Source organism: Haemaphysalis longicornis, unplaced genomic scaffold, assembly GCF_048455015.1.
Source record: "Haemaphysalis longicornis isolate Haplotype H1 unplaced genomic scaffold, Haemaphysalis longicornis Haplotype H1 scaffold_7, whole genome shotgun sequence".
Classification (NCBI taxonomy): domain Eukaryota; kingdom Metazoa; phylum Arthropoda; class Arachnida; order Ixodida; family Ixodidae; genus Haemaphysalis; species Haemaphysalis longicornis.
Genome location: NW_027526422.1, coordinates 34,049,410 through 34,075,206, shown reverse-complemented (window position 1 = coordinate 34,075,206; position 25,797 = coordinate 34,049,410). Strand labels below are relative to the sequence as shown.

General features: G+C 45.9%; 1 protein-coding gene across 1 annotated transcript; it reads left to right on the top strand.

The window, feature by feature from the left end:
* The first annotated feature begins 318 nt into the window (after positions 1-318).
* On the top strand, positions 319-24,665 carry LOC144145164 (switch-associated protein 70-like). Its single transcript, XM_077676670.1, has 10 exons — positions 319-576; positions 4,056-4,222; positions 5,040-5,226; positions 6,061-6,264; positions 7,297-7,443; positions 8,550-8,661; positions 9,203-9,360; positions 14,369-14,514; positions 18,671-18,869; positions 21,821-24,665. The coding sequence occupies exons 1-10, from the start codon at positions 445-447 to the stop codon at positions 21,965-21,967; spliced, it is 1,599 nt and encodes a 532-aa protein (XP_077532796.1). The 5' UTR covers positions 319-444; the 3' UTR covers positions 21,968-24,665.
* The last annotated feature ends 1,132 nt before the right edge of the window (positions 24,666-25,797 follow it).

Genomic DNA, 25,797 nt, shown 5'->3' with positions numbered 1-25,797 from the left:
TCGGATTTGCAAGAAGTTTTGCTGCTGAAATTTGTGCCTTTCTTATTTCATCTGAGGCAAGTTTGAATACCGCGCCAAAGACGCTAGTTTTTGTCCCCCTGGTGGTGGCGGGCGTTTGATTTTTATCGAATGAAAGGAAGGCAAAACCCTCAACAGCAGCATAGTAATTTTGTCGAACTTAGTCGCTTAGCACAAATTAATACAGGAAACAAATTAGTTAGGAAACACTGGTAACTGTTGGTAACGGGACAATCCGAGAGTCATCGCGACAGTAGCTGTAGGTTGTAGTCGTTGTGGCCAACCTAATCTAAAAACGTTGGTTGTGGCTCAACAGGTGGTGCCAAAGTCGTCTGCACTGCTCGTCTGTTGACTGTTGGTGTGCCCGTGTTCGCTGTTTCCCACTCTACCGCAGACTGTACTGCCGAATGCCGCTGCCTCCAGGTTATGGCGAAGCCGAGCGTTGTTGACAGCAACAGCATGGGGCAACTGGAAACGGACGTTACCAACGCGATATGGCACGCTTTCGACACACTCGGGGAAGGCAACTCCGGCAAGGTAGCAAAGTCCCGCCTCAAGGTACGTTCACCAAACGCGTGCGTGGTTGTTATGTGTGAGTCATGAAAAGAAAAGTTGGGACGCCCACCCAGCGAGTTTGTCGCGGGTTTTTACTCTCTGTATTCATTACGCTACCACCTGTGTTTACCGCCTGGCATGTGTTCGCTGTTTGGATGGTAAACGGCGCGCTCAGTGACAGCGCGCATTCCACTGAAGCGTGATGAACCGTTAGACCACGCGTCCCTGCCTCTAGCCGTTCCGGATTTGCTTCATTGACAGCAATCGTAAACCGAATGACGCGATGACGGACGGCATTCGAAAGCCGCCCGCATCTTCCGCTGTAACTCGCCCGAGTCGTTTCGTGCCTGTCTGAATCACAGCGACAATTTGCTGACCACGTATGCGCAGACAGCAGCCGTATAGATCGCAAGATTAGAGCAAGGCTGTCCCCTGGATTGCGGGTGGGAGGTCAGCCTACGAGATTTTGCATTGCTTTCATTGGCCTAGTTTTTAACTGGCAGGATGCGTTGGTTGGCGCCGTTGCAATGTGACATTCGTTTTCTTAGGCCCCTGTCACGTATACAGCGTTGGCGGCCGTAGGTTCTTGTTAGCACAGCGAAGCGTGCAGTGCTCTCTATTCATGTCGGTAGAACGACTTGTCATTCTGAAGCATGCTGTCTTGCTTAATACGCCTGGCGAATGCCCGTGTGCAACGGTGTTTTGCATACTAATTTTAGCGTAACGAGCTCGCCAGACGCGCGGTACTTTTTTTTTTTTCTGGCAGCATTCATTCGACTTCGGCTGCTGCTTGTTTTTGTAAAGTATGCTACTTGCTCTGCTGCTTTCATGTCATTTTCCAGCTGCGAACTGAACTCGGAAGTTCGTGAAACTGCCGTGCGCGCCTGTGCACTAGCTGTTTCCGCTGTGTATTAATAAAATCGCACGACTTCGTTGGTAATGGTTTTTCCATTGCAATCATGCCTGAGTACTCGAAATCTTAGTTTGCATGATAAATTTGTTTCTTAGTCTGTCTTTCTAAATATTTTGGGGCAGTAGAGAATAACAATGGCATTCTTTTTGGTTTGACACGCACGTTACCCCATTAAAAGGATTAGTTCACTTTCGTTGTGTGGGCACTGTTACAAATGTTAGTAGTAGCACATGGGCCAGTAGAAGCTGAATGGCTTCTGCAAAATTTAAAACTCTGTGACACAGATGCGTACAGACATCTTACTCGCTGACCGCTGACCATTAATATGGGGGTTTAATAGTAATAATGCTGCATTACTACAGGACAGAGAAAGAACATGCAGGCGCTGAACGCTTGGAAGCAAAATATTGCAGGCCACATGAGCGTACACTAAAATCTCTTGCTCTGTTGCATGACATACAACAGCACCTATCAAAGCCTGCACTGGCATGTTTCTAACGTCCTTGAAAAATGCACGTGCTGTAGAAGTTCGGGAATCTGGAGGCTTTTTAACCGTAACTTTTTGGCCTAACGTAGTTAGCAGATCATTTGAAGGTAATTTTGGGAATTTCATAAGACTGGAACGTTAAAAGTGGGCCATCTTTATCAGGAATCTTAAAATGTCTTATCTGGGTTTCAGAAGCAATTCTTTTGGCGTAGTAGATCATGCTATCTGTGCGTAGTTGACAACTTTTGTCTCTTTGCTGGCCTTGGGACTCTTATCCTAATGATAAAAAAAGACAGCTTGTGTTTCGTGGCATTGGCAATGAGCTTCAAAGCATTCGTGCAGTTCTTAGTTACAAATGATTCCTATTCTGGGACATCATTCACAACAATAAGAGATGACTTGTCCCATTTTTAAACAATGTGCAAGGAAAATCTCAATACATATTCAATCACAGGTTACAATACTTTCGAAGAAAAAAAAAAACACATCCGAAGCTAATTCATGGCTTGAAAGATGACACCTTGAGTAGTTCGCAGCAGTTTATGGCGGACAATGCCAGATTCATCACGCCACTTAACACTGTTCACTTGTTGAACGATGACAGCCTGTCACTTTTATTTCTGTTTCTCTAGACAGAAAGAAATCTGAACACTTGTACTTCTCCATGTTCTATTTGTTCTGTGCAGCTTTAAGTGAAAGGCTGCACTTTCAAATGATGTAAGATGCAGTCTGAATAGATATGTTACAGAGAGAAAAAATAGGAAGCAAACTGCAACTTTTAATAGCCTACTTGAGACAGTACTACTTATTAAACAAAAAATTTGGGAATCTAAATTTTCTTCTAAATACAAAAATATGAGTTATCAACAGTATTCAATCTCTATGTGAAACTGATTATAGCAGCTATGAGATATTTCTATGCTCAATCACCAACCCTGTGGAAAGCAAAATTTAATTCCTTTTAATTTTAACTTTTTTTTTCTTTTGCACGCAATAACAGAATGGGATGAGCCACCTTCAAGCTCTCCTGAATATTCTAGTGGCTGTTGATTTATTAATGTAACTGTGCAGTGCATAAAGCTTCAAATTGTTAAAATTCGTTTTCAACCTAGCTAGGCTTGCTATTTTACCTTTACTTTTGCCAGGATTTTTTGTTTGTTTGTTTGCAGTACACATTGTTTTTTGCAATCATTTCTCACTTTTCTGCTTTTACATTATTTTTCCTTGTGCTGTTTCTGCGTTTTATTGAGCCTGCATTGTATTCCAAATGAGTGAATATATTACGATAGGATATCAGCCATCATGGCAGTTAAAACAGCCACATAATGTTGCAGCTGTTCGAGGAACATGTTCACAAAACAGGAGTAAGGCAAGGTGAAAGGTTAGGTATGCGGGCATCGCAGTGAACTGGTAGAAAACGCACCAAGCAAGCGCCTTCGTAGCAGGTGTTTTATCTATCAAGTGACAGCGCGACATATTTAATGCAACGCACCCGTGGCTTGTATAATTATGACCACAACTGAACATGTGTGCTTGACTGCTTTCTTGCATTGGTGGAAAGCAACTCCTATTGCCATTATTGTGCATAGCTGTTTTTATGCATGAAAAGTTCCCATGTTAATACTGTTGAATATGTTTACATCGATCCTAGATATTTTGAATCATTGCATGTATCGAAACATCTGAATATTCCCTTGAAAATTTATTACAGGTACTATTGGGCATTTTCTTTTTTGAATTATTGGCTACATTAAAGGTAATTCCTGACTCCTTCAGCTAGGATATACAAAAGTTCGACTGTACAGGCTTACTTACTATCCTTACTTACTTACAGCCACCTTACTATCCAAATGCTCTCACACCAGAAGCAATTTGGGAAAGACTTTTGGTTTGTTTTTCAAGGGCTCACCCTGTAAAAAATTTGCTTTGCACCAAATTCTTGTAAGCCTAACTGATTCTTAAATTCCCTTCAGTTTTGTGTTTTAAAAGTCTATGGCATTACTAACACATGTAGGATTTCTTCTGCTAGTGTTTCCAACATCAAGAAATGTAACAGTGACTTTGCTGCCCTTTTTCAACCAGGTGTTCACATCGAGTTTAGGAACGCTCCTTGGTTACACGAGGGCAGAGGCAGCCTTGGAGGAGTACTGCAGCACGAAGGAGCTCCAATTCGACCAGTACATGTTGTACCTACTGAAGGAGCTCTTCTCGGGACTCCCAAGCACGCTCGACCTCAAAACTGTCCGGAAGTGAGTTCTGTCGCATAACGTTCTCTTTCCTCTTGAAGCACAGGCAACCAAAATTGCGTTATTTCTTTTTTGGAATGAATCGTTCAGTGCCTGGAATATGGGGAGTTTTATAAAAGCACTGATCCTCAGGAAGGTGTACAATAGTGGTTTGAGATTCACAATTACTGTAAAGTTCTGAGCAAACGCCCACCCCCGAAATATCGCCCACCCACTTTGAGGGGTTAAATATTCCATTTTCTAAAAGGCCCCAAAGATTGCCTACCCCCTGAAATCGATGAATTTAGTGCCGATGAGTGAACAAAGTAAACGTGAATCATCTGTTCATGTGTTGATGCAGTCACTGATTTGTCCTTTCCACACTTGTGCCAAAAGTTCGCCCATCTGGTATTTTTTCTTGATATCTCTGCAGTTTTGGTTGGCGCTGCGGCCACTTTTTGTAGTTTTTCACACCTGACCCGAAAGATTGCCCATCCTGTATTTTTCAGTTGATATCTCTGAAATTTGTGTGGGCGTTATTTCGGAACTTTACGGTAAAATGATTTCTTACTGTTATACACTGTGCCACCACTGGTTGTTTTTCGAGCAGATGGACATTGAAGGGGAAGGATTTCGGGATGGACGTACGGGCATATATGTGCAGACAAATTAAATCGCAAGAGTTGGGCATGTATGACATTCTGTGAGGAAAGACAAAATGCTTCCCTTCAGGAGCATGTACATTGGCAGCATTACTGAGATTAATGATAAACTTGGGCAGTAGCACTGCTCCACGTGAGCATTCGATGTCTTTTGGACTTTCCTGCTCTTGCTTCCCCAGATACAGGGACCAGATCGAGGAGGTCTGCTGGCTAGTTTGCAAAAAGAAGTACCTCGACCGAGAGTTTGTGGCATTTCCTGAGAAGTGCGTGGCACAACTGTTTCGGGTCTTCTGTTTCCTGGGAGAGCTTCAGCTGTCTCCAAAGGACGTGCCAGAAGTCGTCATGGTTGCTGAAGAAGTTGAAGAGGTGTGTTTGTGGTTTGACCTTTCCGTGGCCTTATTAGAGGGTTTTGACATAGAGGGTAGCGTACGCTAGGCTAGCGGTGGCGTGTGCCTGGACGCAACTATGCATGTGTGTGTAAGCACGTTGTGGCGGGTCACTTCACTTGCCCCCGAACGAACATGTGCGTGCACAGTCAATTCCCAGCGTACCTGCTGCCGCTAGCCTAGCGTACGCTACCTGCTGTTCTAAAACACTTCATTATAGCATGCACGAATTGCTGTATGTAGGTGGTAAGGAGCCCGTTTGTTGATCAGCTTGGTTTCCATTACGATATAATGCTTCACATTTGTAAACTTGTATATGAGTCTGCAACAATGTGATTTTTCAGGTAACCTGTATTACTTTTCAGGCACTCTCTATTCAGGCAAGTGAAAAACTGAGTTGAGGGCACTGTGCAGAATGCTGCCTCAGCTTCTTCTGATGCAGGAAATGCACCGTTCATTTCCCTGAAGAAGGGAGTTTCTGCTTTAGCAAGTTCCCCTTTGGAAAATCACATCTAAGCTTATTTTGCTACACAGAGGAAGGTCTTCTGCAACACTTTTTTCAAGTTCTTTCAAAATTGAAATGCATTTAGAGCTCAGTCAGTACTATAGTAGGCATCCACGAAGTACGGAAGTAAAAAATTGCGGATGTACACCCATAAGATGTTTTCGTTTTTTTTTCTCTCTTTTTCTGTACAATCATTGTACGCTTGAGTAAACTACCCAGTCCTTCAAATCGGTCATTGGAACAAGTGGTCGTGCGGCCCCCACTAGCAATTTGTGCCTCGTGCAATGAAATGTGGTCCTCCCCCTTTAGGTTACCAGCAACTTTGTGAAGGCCCTGGGAAAAGAGTGGGACTCCGAGGACTTTCGGCAGCTGGCCGCATTGCTTCCAGTCTTCCACTTCCAGTCCTTCCTGGCATTCCTTGAGACCCGTTACACTTCGGGATCGGAGGCATGCGGACTTGTCGAGGCCGCCACGGAAGTCTACGACATCTACATTGGAGACGTCATCAAGAAGGTAGCTTGTCGCCTGGAAGCTTCACACACTTGTGCTCCAACATCGTTGTCTCGGCTGCCTTGATTGTTACTGATGCGTGGGTCATTACAAAACTTCTGAAGGTTGAGTGGAGCTTAGACCCCAAGGCAGAACAGCAGGACACGTGTGTTAAGGCGCACTACTCCCACGAAAAAGGGTTCACATGCTGACAAACCATTGACAAGCACAATTGGCAAACTGAAGGAGTGTAGCACATAACATGGGAGGAATGGTAGAACAATATTTCAATAATTTCAGCGACATATAGTTTATACCTTTGCGTCAGCATTTTATTTTGTATAGAGGGTGGAGGAGCAGGTGTGCGCTCCGAAGTACTTCGGTCAATGGCTGAGAAAACGGCATGGTGGCCAGAACCAGGAGACCTCTGGATTATTAAAGCAAAATCTTTCTTAGTGGGGCCGATGGTGTCCCGTCAAAAAACCGAATGCATTTCCCCATAGACCGGATGGTTGACTCAACAGCTCTGATAAGATCTCTGGACAGACTGCACGTGCGTGAAACCAGGCTCCCATGGCGTCAAAATGGTTACTTGATTATTGTGAAAAAGGAACGGTTCTAAATAAGACAATACATGCATCGATCGTAAAGAAAGAGTACAATAGTGTACATGTATCTCGTAAACCATGTATTGCTATACATTTAGATAGTTCACTGATGCGTTTACTTTGCACGAAATATCATCACACAGGTTTGTTCTTTGTTTGCTATTTGGGTCTTTGAACTTATGACAATCGATTGGACACACTTTCAATGAAGGTTGGATGCACTTTTAGCGAAGCTTTTGACACACTTTTGGTGTGAGAAAGCTTTCACGCTTCTCCCAACTTTCTTTAGGTAGAGATGGCAAAGTTTTTGCTGATACTAGCGCTTTAAAGGTTGGGTAGATTTCAGGTGCCCCATCTTTTATTTAGATGCGCACGTTGCCAACGCAATTGTACTGTGTTCCCTGAATGGTTTCATCGAACGTGGAATTGTTTCCCATGTTCACCGCAGGGCTTGCTCAAGAAGAAAATGTCCACCCTGGGCCTCTGGTGGGAGATGTACTTTGTGCTGCGACCTCACAGCTTCACCTACTACGGCACCAAGGAAGGGAGCCGCAAAAGCGGCGAGATCTGCATCACATCTCGCTCGCGGGCAGAGGTACGCTTGTATCGCCACCTTTTGCTAAGGCTTGTTGGTTCATTGCAAAGTTACCCCTGGAGGTGTACGAGCAGGTGATGAGACCATCATAAAACAAAAGTTACCGGAAATTAGGAGGCAATCCAATGCAGATTCATTTTATGCGTGCAGCAAGCCGCATTTGGTTCGTTTGCGTCTTTAAGTGGATCCAAATGGAACTCTCTTCTTCTTTTTTATGTCTGTGCATCGTACTCGGAATAAATTTGTGCTTTAAAAGCTTTGTCCAATTCTAGTTTGCGAGTTTGTGCTGCGTACTCTGCGGGTAACACTAAACTAGACTTTACAGTATGGTCACAGGCTGCATGCACAGATTTCCCGTGTTTGACCCACCCAGTGTATGTTTACTATTGATTAATGTGCGCAGGTTTCTTGGGGTTGATCCACTTTGCGCTCATGCACTAATAACAAGTCCAGGACTGTAGTCGTCATGCTGTGCTTGAAAACCGAAATGCGGAGGCGGCGTTGGGGTGTACTTTGCAATAACTCTGGTTTGTCTTCATGCATTCTGAAAAAACATGTGGTATGCTCTGTATTTAGTGGTGCAAATCAACCCGGCAACTTCGTGTTTTGCCTAGGCCAAGCTTGCTGATGGGTCCACTGTAAGCTGTGGTGGGAAGTGGCAAAGGATACTTAAACTAAGATTAAGTTCCTTGTTCCTGAGAGATGTTGCAAGAGCTTTTTGTTTCTGTACCGCCATGTATTCCCCAAAAGATTGTTATAAATACTCTGCGTCTACTTACCTTAATTGCTGTTTAAGCCCGTTTTAACTTATTTAAAAATGAGCGCTAGTAGCACAAAAAATGTAGCCTACATTGGGGTTTATTGCTTGAAGTAGAAGTTTGACTGTATTACTCTTTTTTAGGAGCTTCAAATGGCATATTGTAGTTACAGCAAATGTTGCTTCTTGTTTTTTTTTGCTGCCTTTATTCAGGAAAATAAAATCTTTTTTTTTTTTTTGTATCTTCGTGAACGAAAGTTTTGATGGGCAGTAAAAACTCTTCTATCTTCTGATCACCTGTAGACTTCTTGTGAATGGCAGCTCATTCGCTGGCGTGGTTTTCCTGCAGCCTGTTGGTGATGCTTCCGCCCGAAAGGGCCACCGTTTTCTGGTCACCACGGACGACAAGGTTGTCGAACTCTCAGCCTCAGACTACAAGTCAAAGCTGCAGTGGCTGTCAGGTGACCACCTCATTTAGTGCCACCTTCTTTTTTTTCTCCCCTTAAGTAATTCAGGGCTAGAGGAGTGTGCTTGTAATAAATGTCACTTGTGGGTTTAATGTCAACACGTGACCTCGTGCTATGACGGCACTGGTGTAAATAGAGAGAGGGATCCATTAGCATAGCAGGAGTTGTGCATACTTCATGTTTTCAGTTAGTGCAGTTTTGATGAGAAGTAGGGATAAAGCTCTTTTTGCCAATTGTGGAAAGGGAGAAAAAAATAGCTGTCATAGAGGGAAAACAAAGGTCGCAATAAAACCAAAGCTATTGTCTTTAAACGACACACCAGCTGCGGGGATGTGCCTGAAAATCTTCATGGGAGCTTTGAAACGACCCTTTTCGAAGTGCATACTGAGTGGAGTACCGCGGAAGACGTGTTAAGGCTGCCGAGTTAGTGGAGCAAACATGCGAAATGATGACCAATTCTGCATTAATTTTGGGGAATGCGGAGTGGCCACGCACGTGAAGTCGCATGACGCGCTACTGTTCACACGATGTGCAGCCATCCAGACGGCGGCCCAGCACTCGTACACGCACCGCTCGTACCAGCGGTACCTGGCTACCAAGCGGAAGAACGAACGGCAGGCGTCCCACGCCAGGAAGCAGGACGAGGAGCGCCGGCGGCTGCAGCACCTGGCGCAGCTGGAGATGGAGAAAGAGGTGGGAACTTGTCCAGAGCATTTGCAGTCGTTGAGTTCATCCTTAATTTCGTATGGACCACATGACAAGGCAAAGGAGAGGCTGATATAATTGCTCTGCGCCCTTCGCAGTCAAGTTGCATGGTGGGTCGCAAAGTAACACGAAATTTAATCTTAATTGCAGCGTCTATGCTCGGTGAAGCTGTGCGCCCAGTGGTACTTATAGGTGGGAAAAATGGAGCTGGGGAGGCTTATGGCTGTGTAATGCTGGGTAGGGTCAGGGAAATCAGGGAAGGGATCAAATAAATGGCGGTGTCGGTGACTCACACTGATGCGTTGCTCACTGATAGGTTTTCACAGAAGTGTCACAGAGGAAACTTTGCATAGCTTTTGTAGTTCGGTGTATGCTCAGTTAATAATTCTAGGGCACAGCTCTTTGGCAGCCGGTACCTGAGTTTTGGGAAGGGGCCTCTGTTTATGTCCACGTGATCGAGTTAGTGAACGCCGTAGCTAGTGCAGGAAGAAAGCAGAGAGGAGCATCTGACAAAGGGTGACGACAAGGGCGGCAACCGCGGCTATGGCGTCATCGTATCTCTCACTGCCTCCCCCTCACACTTATGCGTCACCGCTAAAGAGAGCCCTCCCCCTGACACTTTCCCCAGACACTGCTTCATTCACCACTAATCCAAATCGCGTGATGTTTGCGCGGGAGGTTGCAACACGATTTCCGATAACATGCCGGCCGGCAGCGCAGAGTAGCCCGTGCCACTGTGCGTTCGCTGATCACGCGATCACTTCCTGAGACACAGCAGATACCGTATTTTCGTGCGTATAACCTGCACAAAAATGTGAAAATTTCAGTGGCAAACTAGGGGTGCGGATAATACGCGGGGTCTTTCCCTTAGTGCAGCTTCACGGCAATGTGCCTTGTGCTGTAAAGCTCCTACGCAGGGACGCTAAGCCTTCCATAGCAGCGATTGCACAAAACATGCAAGGACAAGGAAGAAAAAACAAGGACGAGCGCACTCTAACAACTGAACTTTATTAATTCAACGAAAGACCTCTAAACCCACGAATCTGCGCAGCTTCACCACAAGAAATTCTCTACCGAATGGGTGGTCAAAGGCCTCTACGACTTGACGCCGACCGGGGACGTCCGAAGGCCTGATATTACATTATTCTGCAAGTGGATTGCCGAGGCATGGAGGGTGATTCCCGGTGAAATGGTGCAAAAAGGCTTCGCAAAAGGCTGCATTGCAAATAACATAGATGGAATCGAAGAGGAACTTGTGCACAACAGTGAGCGCGGCTCAAGTGATGGCTCTAGCGAGAGCAGTGACACTGAGCAAATCGTGACTTTCGCCTTGCAGTCAATGTATGCTACTTGCTAAATATATGCTTTTTCAGTCTACATAGTATGTTATGTGTTGCTTGAGCAGTAGGTTTGGTGCACCTCCTATCCTGTGTCAACTGCGGGCAATATGCGAGGATTTTTTTCTTTTCTGGCGGGCTGAAAGGGAGGGTGCAGATTATATGCAGGGACGGGTTATATGCGTGAAAATACGGTATGCGCTGTGACCAAGAACAGGGTGTCTAGCGACCGGGAAAACCGGGAAAAGTCAGGGAATTTTGAGCCACCGGGAAAAGTCAGGAAATTGTCAGGGAATTTTTGAATCAAGTAGTACCAGTCAGGGAAAACCACTTTGGGGCCAGCCCACGCAGTTTTAGAATAGGGGAAACCAGTGTTGGAGGCCCCCAAGAAGTTACCGAACACAACACATTCGCGCGCGACGAAAGCGTGAACCGCATGAAACGCTTTTTGGTTTTTCTGCAAGGGAAAACGCGGCGCGTACGCCCGAGGCGCGCTGATGCCGCCGCACAAACCACCCGCACGGTGCGTGCCCGTGCCGAGCGGTAGGCGTTGGCAACATGGCGGCAGCACCGGCCGCGGAGTCGTGCGGTAGCTCCAACGACCGCTTCTAACCGCTCTTTAAAATGCTACTCAAGGCACAAACGCACTTGCTTGTGCAGGAAAGGAGCCACCGCAGGCACGAAATCGTCGACGCGGCCGTGAAAATACCGCGCACGAATCGCGTGCAGAAACTCGCCGTGCGGTTCACGCAGCTGGCTTAGGTTGCTGGGTGCATTTGCGGCAGAGGGACGTCTAGGTGGTGCCCAAATCGCACGCAAAACGGGCTTTTTTTTAGCGAATTTTAAAAGACAGTGCTTTTTGGGAGCTAATCTTGAAAGAACTTCCTTATGACATCAGGAGCCAGAATTACATAATCAAAAAGGAACATGGTTTAGCGCGAACCCAGTGAACCGCATGGGGTGTTTTCTGCTCGCGAAAACGCGCCGCACACGTCACAAGCGCGCTGACGCTGCCGCGGAACTAGAGTTCCTTTATATATAGCTATGTATATAGCTTATATATATATAGCTATATAGAGGAACTCTGCGCGGAACTGCCCGCACGCTGCGCGGGGTGCTGCCGGCGGCGGCAACATGGCGGCGGCTTCGACCGCGAAGTGGTGACGGGAGTTCAAGCGACCGCTTCTAAGCGCTCTCTATAATGCCGCACAAGGCACGCACGAAGTTGCTTGTGAGGTAAAAGAGCTTATAATGTGGGAGAAAACGGTACAATAAAACATCATCCGCGCCGCTACTGAAAGGGTCCATGCAATACCTGCCGGCGTGGTAAGCCTTAACATCTCTGGCGGAGCCAGCCGGCTGCCTCGAGAGCTTCGAAACTGCCGCCATGAGGCGCGCGGCTCCCCATTGGCGCAAGTCGTCAGGCTCCTCCCACTGCCGCGCGCAACGCGCGTCATTTTCTGAGCGAGGCAGAAGCTGCCGCGCGCGCGAATCGTTGACGCGGGCGTCAAAAAATCGCACGCGCAACGCACCATGCGGTTCACGTTGCATGTCAAGCCAGGACAATCAAGAAAAGAAGCAAAAGGTGCTTGCTGAAGCGCAACTCGAAGCTTCTATCCCGCAAGATGAAATAAACTATCTGAAGCCGTAACTGAAGGCAAGCAAACCTCAAACAACAAACTGAAATTAATCAAAGTGGATTTTGAGAATTAGGGCACTTGCAACAAATGTGTTTTTTCGTATGATAGAATGTGTTTTCTCTACGCTTTTTATATGCTTCACGGACCGTTTCCACAAAATGGCGCGTGTTGTATTGGTCAGGGAATTTCAACTAAAATGGTCATGGAAAACCTGGAAAAGTCAGGGAAATTGAATTGGGCAATTTGCTAGACACCCTGAAGAAGTCTACAGGTCGCGTGGCATAGAAATTTCGCATTAGGCAGAATAGTAATTGTCAGTGCATTTTTTCTCTAAGGCTTTCATTTTTACTGATGGCTCATAGTTTCTTGATACGGTTTAAAAAGGTTCTATTGTATTTAATGTTTCTCAAAGTCAACATGCGAAGGCAGTATTAATAATCGTGAACGTATGTAAGCGGAAATGTGCTCAGAATCACTGCTGTCGCTATATTGCTTTTATATACAAGTCGTACACATTTCATTTGGTCAGCACAGTTGGCCGTAAGGAATGCAAGTGCTGCTTATTGTGGCCCAGCAATAACGTTTTTAACCTGACGTTGCTCATATACGAACACCCTAAGTGTCATCGTCATGTGTAAATGCTTGCGTTTTACTTTATTTGATTGAAGCATACACCTAACTTTACAGATGAGAATGAAAGGAGGGCGCAGATATCTTTGTCTGTTATATACAGGTTCTGAGCTGTAATATTGCTTTTGTTGAAAGTCGTACGGGTTCCTATCAGCTGAGTTTTGACAATACTTGTGTGCCTTGTTCTTTGCATTGTCTAGTGTGGTTGTCCAAATGTGTTGCTTGAAGCACTTGCTATGTGATGAACACCTGTTCGGGATATGTGCGCACAAAAATGCACTTGCATACCCCGATCTACAAAGTGCGTATACACGACAGCGATAAACGGCCACCGCAGTCGGTTTGGGATGATGACTTCACACAAATTTTGAGGCCAACCCCGCAATCAGCTATCTGTTAAGCAGTCGGTTTGGGATGATGGCTTCACACAAATTTTGAGGCCAACCCCGCAATCAGCTATCTGTTCGAGCTTCAACTGGTAGGATGTCACTTGTGGGAGTGTCAGTATTTCTAGCCACCACAAAATATTTTCGGTCCCCGAAACAGTTTATGGCGCATGCAGCACAAGCAATCAGCTGATGTCAAGGTAACGTCTAGCTCCTTTGACACACACAGCAAGGTCGCATAATACAAAGTTTACAGTTCCTACCATCTAACTTTTGTGGGACGTAGGTTCCGGGCTGCACTAGAAGGCCTGAAGGTAAATCAACTCCGGTATAATCGTGCGAACAAGATATGCAGAGCAACAAAAAAAAAAGTTTTAAACATAGTGCCTAAAAGTTAAAAATTACCAAGAGACCCTTGGTAAATACCGTATTTTTGCGATTATAAGCACCCCCCCCCCCCCCGCCCCCTCTACTTTCAGAAAAAAAATTATAAAAAAGTTTGCATGCAAATCCAAGCATCCCCTTTTCTGCAAGGAAGCACAGACAGCCAACCGTGCTTCCACGCTCTGTTCTTGAACCTTTCACTGCACTGGAGTTATTTAAAGGAAATGTTTGATGGAACAAAAGACAACCTGTTGTGAGATACTCAGAGCAGCGGCCCAGGCGGTGCTTCATACTCGAGTGGTAGGGAGAGTGACTGAGTATCAGACTTTAGCGGTGAGTTTGCTGTCTGTGCCTTTTTTTTTTTTTTTAACGTTTGCTGTATAAAACATTATTCCTTGAACTGTCTAATCTTGCTACTGCCGCGAAAGTGCGCGTGTAAGCGGGGGAAGGTCATTTTAGAATTTTGGAATCCAAGCACGCCCTCACTTTGGGCAATGTGATTATGGAAAAAAATGGGGTGCTTAGAATTGAGAAAATACGGTAATTGCGTGCCGAGGTTTTCCCCTGTGGTGCCTCCTGAGCCGTCGGCCTGACTGTTCTTCTCCCTGACCCCTGACAGGCCCGTCGTCTAGCGGAGGAGCAGCTGGCGAGCGAGCATCAGAAGAGGCAGGAGTTGGAGGCGGCCCAGCAGGAGCTGGAGAGGAAGCTGGAGGAAGAGCGGCAGGCCAAGAGGGACGAGGAGATCGTCCGCAATCTGCAGTCCAGGTGCCTGTCCAGCCTGTCTGAGCTCTGTTCTGTGATCCGTTTCCACAACTTTGCTGTCATTTATCGTTGTCCTGTTGCCATGGCTGTGGGTTCCGTTGGGAATGCAAGTCTCCAGCAGGCAGGGCCTGTTTGTTACTTGTAGCCTCTAGTGTAAAAGGTGTAAAGGTTTTAATACGGTGTAGACCATTTATAGCGTAAGCGGGGGACCGGATATAACCGGATACCACATACTGCTTAAAATGTGATTGGCCGAGGCACCATACCGTTTATAGTGCGGTTTTTTGGCGGTTCCACTGATCGACCAACGCAGCTGGGGCATCGTTTTAGGATCGCAAGAAAGGGAGAGAAAAAAAACGTAAGCAGCCATCCGACAAAGAGCCCTGCTCTCATCTTACTTGGACATAGAAAAGAAAAAAATAGGTGCCCTTTCGTTCATGTGTTGCATTTGCACTCATGTGATAACCAGAACTGCCCTTGTTTGTCACATCTTAGAAGATAGCGAGCCGCCTCCTTCCCACCGCACATAGTTAAGTTGTTTCTAGATAACTAGATAAGGAGCCACCCTTTCACCACCCCACCAAATGTTGTTTACAAGCAACTGCTTTCAACATCGTGAACACGCGAGGTGGGGTGGAAAAAAAAAAACAAAAAATTCTGCTTGTGTTCTTACATTTTCCCGCGGCACTCCTTCATAGATGCTAAGAAACCCAGCCATACTTCTTCAAAACACAAACAAAAAGGAAGTCAAACCCGCGCTCGCGGTTTGGAAGAACCGTGCAGCAGCTTGTAAGACCCTTTAGCAGTGGCTGATAGGGGAAGAAGAAGACTAAATGTAGACTGTGCCTGCATTTTTAAGAGGCCTTTATTTGAGTGATGATAAACAGAGAATGATTGAAAGGTAGATTGTGATGTGGTTGGATTTGCGCATGTTTTGTTTATAATGCAGGTTTTCGTGGCTCCCATGGCATACGTTGTAAGTGGTCTACACTGTAATTTAATTGTCTGAACAAGCACTCCTCTTTTCCATTCTTTGAAGTGCACGGAGCAAAATTGGGTGCATGATGTTGGAATTGGTTCTTATGCGTATCTAAGGGCCACAAGTCTTGTCGCTCACAATGCAGTTTTAGTTTTATGTAAAATATAAACAAGAGGAAGCAAGTGTTGTCTCTCATGTTTAATCTTATTTTTAGTGGAGCACTTGTCCCGGCCATGAACCAGTTGGTTCACCTACCTTTTCCCTTGTAGCTACGTTTGTGGTAGGTTCCTGTATACTAAGAGGGGAGTTTACATGCTAAAAATGTCAAAACTCAGCAAGCGATACTCAAAATTCTGTGATGTCCATGTGAGAACTTATTTTGTCTGTGAGGATAACATGCTCTTGATAACTGGCACGAAATTTTTTTCTTGATTGTTTTTTTTTTCTTTCTTTATTTTTTCGCGGCTATAGGTGTTTATGAGCCCACTAATCGTAGAATGGCACATTATATTGTCGAGCGCAGCATAAATAATTGCTTACAGCTTCGTTTATTCGTGTCAGTTTTGGTTTCGGTGAAGCGAACGTTGAGGCAGCCGCCATGACAAGAAGGTGCATTTGACGTCACTGTTCTCATCGCACAACAACCGGTGCCAATCTGGGCATGCGCGTGCGCATGCGCACGCCAGATTGGCCCGTTCGGCTGTAGTCGCATGTGATGCCAGTTCCAAAAACTGTGGCGTGATGCTTGTGACAAGGTGGGAAAGCGCGCACCAACAGACCAACAGACCAACAGAACAGCGGCCATCTCGATACGTTTGAGCCCTGACGTCGGCCGTTTGGGTCGAAGCACAGATGACGTCAAGAGCTTGCTCGGTGGCATGGATGAGCTTTCTCGTACGCGCAAGGATTAAAATTGATATAAAATATGTATAGTTATGGTTTAAACTTCCGAGGGGGTATCTTCATATACAAAGGAAGATTTTTACATTGTTATCTGAGCTTTCAAATTTTGTGTCAGTACTGCCCTTTAAACGGTGTCTCATGCAGTAGTTGGTGACTGACTAATGCAAGTACTTAACTCTTTCATTACGGCGGAAAAACGGCCGATTTTGAGTGCTTCCACGAAATGTTTTTTTTTCCCCTTGAACTACTGGACACACTTAGCCTTGCTATGCATGAAATTGTAGCTTATAGATTGCTCTTCCAAACACAAAGCAGCAGTTTTGTTAAAGGTACAATTACTTATAGTTTATTCGTCAAGTAATCAGAAAAAAGCCCCCAAGAAAAGTATACGAAAAACACAAATCGGCAATTTTACCGAGACTAAAAATTATTTCAGGAATTTTAAGATATACAAATTGTTCCTACGTTTCTTGGCTATGATTCAATATATACATCAACAGTGTACACCATGTTTTCGATTTTTCAGGGCCCGTCAACCTAGCGGAACTGACGGCTGTACCACGCCGCGAAGGCACTCAAGAGTCTCTGTAAAATGCGCATCCAAGTTTACTCTTTTGTGTTCTCGCACAAAATCTTTATGAGTTCGGTGGTAAAAAACAAGAAAAAAATCCAGCGCTATCGAGAAGCGTCGCACCTGAACCCTGCCGCGCTAATCTGACACGAGTGCCAGGTTATCTTGAAGGTAATAGTGCGATATGGCGTGGTGCATTTGACAAAATATTCTGGCCATACGTTGTCGAGACCCTAAACACAAAATCAAAACCGCAGTCGTCAGATAAGAAGCACGTTTTGTTTATAAATACAACCTGGAGTCACAACGAAATTACCTGCCAGCGCTTGTTGAAGTGCGAGGCACCTGAACCAGAGCTTCGTCGTCCGAACTGAAATCTGAAGATTCCACATCACTGCTTGACCCCTCACTGATGCTGGAATCAGAAAAATCGACAGTAGGAGCTGCCGAAGTGCTTGCTACAGCAGTCCGACTTTGCGGAAAGCGGCGCGAACCCGACGCCATTTTGTCTCCTGCTCGTCTCTACCTTCAGTTCAAATTTCTCTTGCTACACCGCTACCACACGAGGCACATAAACAAACGAAACCGAAATTGAAAGAGAAGTTGCCAATGAACACACCAGATGGCGATAGTTGTCTGTGGAGCACGGGTTTCAGATTTTGTGGGAGATTTGAAATCATCGGACGCCGGCTTCCGATTGCCTATGGCGCCGTCGTGAAAGAGTTAAGGCCATAGTATTTACAACGTTCAAGGATCCTTTCACTGGATATAAGGCAAAAGCAATTCCACACAGATGCGGGAACCGCATGAGCCTGTCATAAGATATTGCCGTTGTAATGGTTTTTCGAACAACTTGCCTTCAAATGGCGGCACACAGTCCTGGACCGAGATTCAGAAATGGTGGTTTAAAGATCGGGGAGTCGTCATCCTTTGGTGAAATTTTCCATCCCTACTTTTGTAAAGCGCCTGCAGTGAGATGGAAAGTTGTCTTTGCCACATGTCATGCACATTTTTCCGGCTTCTTGTATAACTGGAGTAGCTTTAATGCACAACGCCAGAGCTGTGCAAACGAAATCAGGGTGATTCCTCTTTCAAAGCAATTGGTGGGCACATACAATCGCGTTCACCCACACTTTTCTTGTGCCACTGCGTCACGTGGAAGTGGGTGATATGACATGATGATTAATAAAAAAGACAATGCTTTATGTACAGAGCTGAGGCTATATTCTTTGTACAGGGGTCAAGGGACAATAGTGATGGGGCGCAAGGGTTTCAGCTAGTTGGTAATCCATGAGCAACACAGCGCGAAAAAAGACCAAGGACGAGACGAAGATGACAAACAAGCAGCGCTTGTTTGCCGTCTTCGTCTTGTCCTTGGTCTTTTTTCGCGCTGTGTTGCTAGTGGTGGGGGATCCATCACTGAGTCACGACACATTTGGTGCAGCTAATTCAAACAGCTAGGTGGCTAGGCTTTCTCTCGCACACGTTGCTCCCATCTGGCTCGTTTGTTTGTGCCAAAGAGTGGGCTGCCGTCGCGACCATCTCCAGAATGCCCTTGGGGGCATATCATATGTAGCCACAGTCTGCTTTAGGCCTGAAGCGAAACAGGAAGCTCGTGTGACACAGCCTTCCAAGTTGCCTTCTAGACTTGCAAAGCATGCTGCTGCAGCTAGGGAAGAAAGAGTGCTGCCCGTCTGGGATTGCAGGATCCTAGCGGAGGAGTGGGAGAAGCGGGAGCGGCTGGAGCAGGAGAAGGCGGAGCAGCAGCGGCAGCTGGAAGAGGAGAGCCGCCGCCGGGAGCACCTGGAGCAGGTGCGGCGCCTCAAGGACCGCGAGATCAACTCCATCGCCCAGAAGCTCTCCTCGCTCAAGACCGAGAAGGTGCTGCTCAACTCGCAGCTTGAGGTCAGGCCACTTCTTATCTCGTCCCAGCGGCAAGTGGGCATAAGACCCCCACCCTTTTTTTTTTCCTCGTGCGTGTGACTGTGGGCAAAACAGGGGCTTAATTCTGAGTAGTGTGAGTCTCAGAAATGCCCGTATCAGGATGTGGCCTAGTACCAGTTGCGCAGACCACTGCTCCACCTTGGGTGTTTTGTGTCACATCCGTGTCGTCTTTCAACCAATCAGGGCTCACTCGAAGTGGACACCTTTAAGTGGACAAAACTCAGAATTCCGCCCCTGCAGTGCCCCTATAGAAGTTTGGCCATTCAAAAGCGGTTTATTTGTAGCGGTGTGTGAATATTCAAAAGTTTCAAATATACAAGTGAATTTTACAATGTTCGATGCGGGTACGAATTGAATAGCAGCATTGAAATATTTTCAGAGTACAGTCAACCCCGGTTATATCGAACTCGCAAGAAACATCTATCAGTTAATATGGGAGATAATTCAATATAAACATGTTAAGGAATTGTACGTCACAAAAGCACATACCATATTGAAAAACATTACTGATGAAACTGCTTTACTTTCGCACGAAATAGTCCTGTATCTTTGTTTGAACAACCTTGCTGCCTTAGGCGGTAGTATGCACTTGTCCACATTGCCTAAAAGTCGGAGCAGCTCAGGCCGCAACCTTTCACTTTTGCGAAGAAGCACCAGGCTAGTGCAAATTTGGGCAGATTTTTTCAGTAACATCTGCGCACAAGCTACTTCGAGCTAAGGCCATCATAAGCCTCATTTTAGTGATACTAGCACTAGCCACCAAAGCTACCGTATAAACTGGAATATAGGTCGACCCGGTATATTGGTCGACCCCCTAACTTGAGGTGGTAAAAGTTGACAAAAAAATGATTCGGCAGAGAAGCGCACACACAATGTCTATATTTATTTTTGACACCCGTCCATCACCGCCACTCACTATGCCTGCCGAAGTCACTCGTCCGAGCTGTCAGAGTCGTCCGAGGGTAACTGCTTCTCACTGTTATCTTCAGTGCTGTCGAGCGCGTTTCTGATGGAGCACTTCCTAAACACTTGTGCAACCATGTCATCGGGCTGTGACTGCCAAAAGAAGGGCACCCAGCTTGACACGGTCGCGAGGGATGGTCTTTACAGCTGGCCCGTAGGCAACTTTTCGTTGTCACCGGCTATCCACTCATTGTACAGTTTGCGGAACCAGTCCATGGATGGCCTCCGCTCTAACCGGTAGCGATCATGAGCGAAGTTCCCGAACGAAGTCTGCCACTTTGTTCTCCAACTCGGGGTGCACTGCTTGACGTCCACAAAACGATCTGTTCCGGGGGTTGCACGCGCACAGCATAGCTTTGTGGCTCTGCCAGTACTGCACACTTTTCTCCAAAGCGCCAAACTGGCGTTGCGCCACCTTAGCCCTTATTCACACAGCCGTTTTTCACCCCGCCATGTCACCGTCACGTCACTGTCTTCCGTCATTGGCGACAGTTTCTCGGGCGGTTTCTCGCCGAAAACGGCGCGATGATGACGGGAAGCCGACTCCACGTTTCCAATCCGTTAACGCGATGGGACCACGCCCGTGGTAAACCAGCCAATCAGAAAACAAATTTTTACGGCTAAATTTAGCGAAAAGTGAGCACACATAAAAATCTAAGCCATTTTCTTGACTTTTCAGATTAAGCACACTCAATTCTGGGCTAAACTAATCACTAGGCAGACGACCCTGTACTCTGATGGAGAGCTCCAGTATGAGCGCTAGTCCGTTTACGTCTCCGTCGCGGTTGCTTGACGTGACAGTGCCCCGATGGAGAAGGTGATGGCTGTGTGAATGAGGGCTTATTCCCATTCTGCTCGGTAACTCAATCGCCTTCAGCTTAAACACAGTGATGAACTGGCATCGACTTCCGCCACTCATCTCGGAGCAGACACAAACAGAAATGTGCGCACGCACACACACAAGACGAGTAAAAGACGAAAAACTAAAGAAAAGCGAAAAGCAAATAAAGGCCTGATAGAGCGAGAGAGCAGTCCAACACAAAGGGCGATGGCAATGGATTACACTGTGGAAACGCTTGCTCGGCAGCTTGAACGTTGTTGCCAGACAACGATTTACGTTCTGCTAATGACTGCTATGTAAGACGAGGGGGGACTTTTGTGCGGATTTTTGAGGAAGAAAACTACCTATTTTCTGGTTTATACGGTACACTTTGGAAGGAAGGCCACAAAGCGCAAACAAAAGGGGGGAGGGGGGGCATGGCGGGCAGGCCAGGATAGATATTTTTAGCGCGGGGGGGGGATGGAATGGATTGAAAGAGTGAGGGGACAGCCGCCGCGCCCACTCCCCGTAAGCAGCCAGGCTAAACCACTTTTAGGGGTGTGCCGGTGGAATTTCTCCTCCACCGGGAGGGAAAGACAAGTTGGGGGGGGGGGGGGGGGGGCATTTTTGCTGCATTTGGCGTTCAATATATCGGGAGTCACTGGTGTTTTTGTTTGATATAGGTGTAGGTCATTTCTGCTATATATAGTCACTGCAAGTATACCGTGACCAGAAATAGTTCAACATACAGGTTAATTTGATGTAAATGGGTTCGATATAGTCAGGTTAGACTATTTCTGAAGTGCAGATAGATTGTTGCTGAAATTTAGTCGTCGTATATAAAAAAAATCGAGATAAAGGGAATTGCGCTCTATATACACTATGAAAAATTTCCTGCAAAAACACGTATCATGCATCTTTTACTACAAACTAAGCATTGGCTGTGTCGTACGGTACACAGATTAAGCAGTCACTAAGATATACCGGCTGCTCTGTCACCGTTTCTGTGCTTGTGTGTAATTAGTGTCACATTCAAAGGGTTCAGCGTTATGTAAAAAAAAAAAAAAAGACATGATCTTGGGCTCTTTTCTTGTGACATTGATTTTTATTTTGTTTGTTTGTTTTCCAGCAAACACAAAAGAAGCTCTCAGAAGCAGAGTCTACCAGTAAGACGCTCGAGCGCAGGCTTCGAAAAAGCAAGAAGGAATCTCAACTGAAGAGGGCTGTCTCTGTGGATCTGACGGACTTTGTGACAACACCAACAAGCAGGCAGTGATGGGGGGGGGGTCCTCTTGCAGCCTGCTTTGTGATGTGTTTTCTGTTTTTTTTTTTTTTATTATTATTATTATTATTTGAAAGAATAGTGCTCTTCGATGCCCTCAAATACTTTGAGTGGCATAGTGCCATTGCTGCTCTCAGCCGAATTGATATACAGTTGTGGGAGACTATAACAGGTGAGTTAGTCATGCCGAAATATGTTCCCTGCGCTTTTTGTTTCTAAGACAAGGTGACATTCTAATTTTATCTGATGAAACACTGCTAGCATTGCGGTACAAGGCAGCTTTGAGCATGTAAGCTATTGCTTTTTTTTTTAATCTTTGTTGGATGTTGTTTTGTTTTTAAACTTAGTTTTTCAGTGGAAACTGAAACAGTGTCAAGGGAACGATGGGCTGGAGAGAATGTGTGCAGTGGGGGCTTGCATCTGCCTTGCCTCCATTTCCCAAATGTAGACATCCAAGAAAGCAAACAATGGTAGCAAACCTAGCTGAACCTTGACTCACTACTGCCATTAAAACTCGTCATTAAGGTTCCATGATTGTTATAATGGTATAAGCCGAGCTGGCTAGGTAGTTGACTGTGTAATTCAAGGGCTTGTGCACCATACTACAGGGACCACATCAGATATGGCTTGCGAACTTAGACAAGAGCTTAGGCAACAAGTTTTAGCCATAACTCTGCAGTTGATGGCAACACATTGACTGCTGCTTATAGAAGACACTTATTCCGAAGCGGTAAGCAACCATAGCCTTAATCTTCTGCCTTCGACATTCTTACCTTGACCCTGGACTGGGCTTGGGTTGTGTTTCTGTAGATGGGCTCAAAAAGCTTGAGCTCCTTGGCTGCTGCGGTCATTTTAAATGCTTTTTATGCAGCATAATCAAAGTGTTTACCACTGCGAAACTCTGCCTCTGCAAAACTGTGCCACTGCCTTTTTTTATCCATGTTTTATTCACTTTGTGTTGTTTAGCCTCCTTGCAAGCCCTGCACACATTTAATGAACATCGTGGTTTTTAACTGTTTAGCTGATGTTTGAGGACAAAGCAGTGTAATACCCCTGTCACAACAAGCACTTTCAATCGCGATTGAGTCGATCCGGATCAAGTCGCTGCTACACGGCAGTTTCAATCGCGATCGAGCTCGATCCCGCTCGAACTCAATCCTGGTTTCTCAAGCGCTATCGAGGCTTCCAAGCGCGATCGAACAAAAGCGGCGATACTCTCGTCCCCGCTCAGCAATGGCACAGAAGGTGACAACTTCAACTAAAGCCGCAAATTGTGTCAAATAACTTGACCGAAATAAGCTTTCGGTAACATTACATAGTTACGTATACCTACGACCGTGCGAAGTTACTAGACGCCGGCCGCAAGTACATTGTTAACGCCATCTGGTGTACACGAGCGCAACCGGTGCAACTTCTCGATCGCGATTGAAACAAGCCATGTAGCAGCGGCAGTGCGTCGAGCGCGCTCGAAAAGAAAACTCGATCGCGATTCACTTCAATCGCGATTGAAAGTGCCCGTGTGACAGGGGTATAATTGTAAACTTCAGGAGCTCTGCTGGAGGCTCGTATGTCAATACCGTTCGTGTAACTTCGCGACTTGATACGTCTTACCCAAGTCTTTGCACTTAGCTAAGAAATCTCTAACAGTGCCAATCGTATTTGCGTTGTATCAATATACTTCTAGCTTTGAAGCCGTGAACTCAAATGGAGCAAAACACAAGCTGAACTGAATAACTGCTCACTCGACCAGACGGTCACTCTAATAACTATTCAAGTGCTCCACTTCACTGAGACTCTGGCCGTTCTACTTTAAGTGGGGCCACAGTGTAACTATACGTCAGAAAAGCCATCTGTGCCTTTATGTATGTGTGCAGACTTTATTGTGAAAACTTTGCTGCTGCTAGTGGCTAGCTTGTGTTGCGTGCGGCGTTTTTTTCACTCTCCCCACTGAAACGCATCTGTGATCAAAATTTAGAAGTGACCACGCAAATGACTGTACAAACAAACTCGCTAAAAGGTATCATGCATAAGTTCGTTAGCTGAAAGAACACTCTCGGAAGAGGGTTTTGTGCGCTTTTGCGATGAGCTGTGAGCTTAAGTTTCTAAGCTTCCTAGAAAGGTAAACACATCTCTTGTCCAACTGTGTACTTTTACTGGTTTGTGTGTATACTCTCACCTCACTTGCTTGTGAGTGTCCTTTGGCGCAGAGAAAAGTTTTTGGTTCAAAAATAGTTGCACAACGTGGCTTGTTCTGTAACTAGCAGCTTTGCAGACGAACATGTGTGCTCTTAATTCCTTCCTTTTTGAATGCAGTCAAGTCCGTAGACGTTGAAATGCGCGAATTTTTGTTCCTTGTTGGATGCGGCAGCATCAGCGAGGTAAATGCTGTTGTCTGGGCACGGTGTCGCTTCTGCCAGCAGAACTTGATAATTCCAGACATTTCTGTGCTTGTATGTTCCCTATTAATTGTATGACGGCTGTGATAGTCTCGCACCATTTTACTACAAGCAAGCAGCTTTTTGTACAAACACTTCGCATGCTGAAGATGTGTGCCAGAGTCAAAATACGCTTTATTGTGCATGCAAGTTTTTCCGTTTTCTGCGTTAGCTGAACTCGCGGTTTAAACTTGAGAATGTTGTGTTATTGAGCTGACTGTTTACTCTGCATGTTCAAATAAATTATTCAGTCACAATCGCATGCCCGCATCTTCTTTTTCATCACAAACGTTTTCATAGCATGCATACATATATACATAGATACAGTCTAGTCCACTTATAATAATACTCAAATGCCTAGGAAATTCCATCGTTATAAGTGATAATTGTCATAAGCGGGTTGCGAAAAAAAAGAGAGCTCAAAATGTTTTATTCGCATGCAAACAAGGTCGTAGTACTACTTATTTGCGGAAAAGAAGACAGTCTGTCAGTTTTGTTTGCCACACACGAAGCTAGCGCACATCTTTTTCTAGAGCATCTGTAGGTGCTTCACCTAGCTGAGCTAGATGTCCTTAGCAGAAACAAAGTCTCCGAGGGACTGTATCATGCATTGGGCCTCCTGCAAAGACACTACCTGAGTAGGCTGCGCAACCATGTCGTCACTGTCACCGCTATCCGAAGCACGTATCCGCGCAACGATTGCCTCTTCTGTGAAGCACTCTGACGTTTCCAAAACATCAGCCCTGATGTCCCTTCCGCAGAAAAACGGAGGCAGTTGAACAGACCCCCAGTTAAATTCGAACCACACGTGACCATGGGGCGGATGTAGGCGAATGCATGAGCGAGCAGCACGTTGGCACTGGTGGCGCGAGTTTGCGAGTGTGCATGAGACAATGGCAAAGCGGCGGGGCCGGGAGGGGGGTTCAGAAGGAAAACTGCTCTCCTCCGCCGCTTGCTTCCTTGCAACTCACTTTTTGAGTTGTGGAAGGGTGCATCGCGGCTCGCGGCGCATGCCGTTGGTGGCTCGAATTCTCAGTGCAAGCTGTAACCAGTGTAATGAGGACGAACCGCTGTGCGCCATGAGCAGTGGCTGCATAAGCGGCATCATGAGTGCCAGGTGAACTACCGGCATTGACGACGACGACGATGAGCGCCAGTCTGCAGCATCGCTAGCGACGAGGGCACTAGATTAAACCGGCTCCGTCTTGAATCTCGATTCCTGCCTCTCCTCTGCTGTTTCGGCTTTGAGCAACACACCCCATTAGACCAGATTCAATCGTTATATCCTATATCTCGGCGCTGGAGCATTGTAATGACCAGTTTATTTTACCGTAGAACATATACAAAAATGGACGTTGCCATAGTTTTTTTATCGTTGTAGCCAGTATA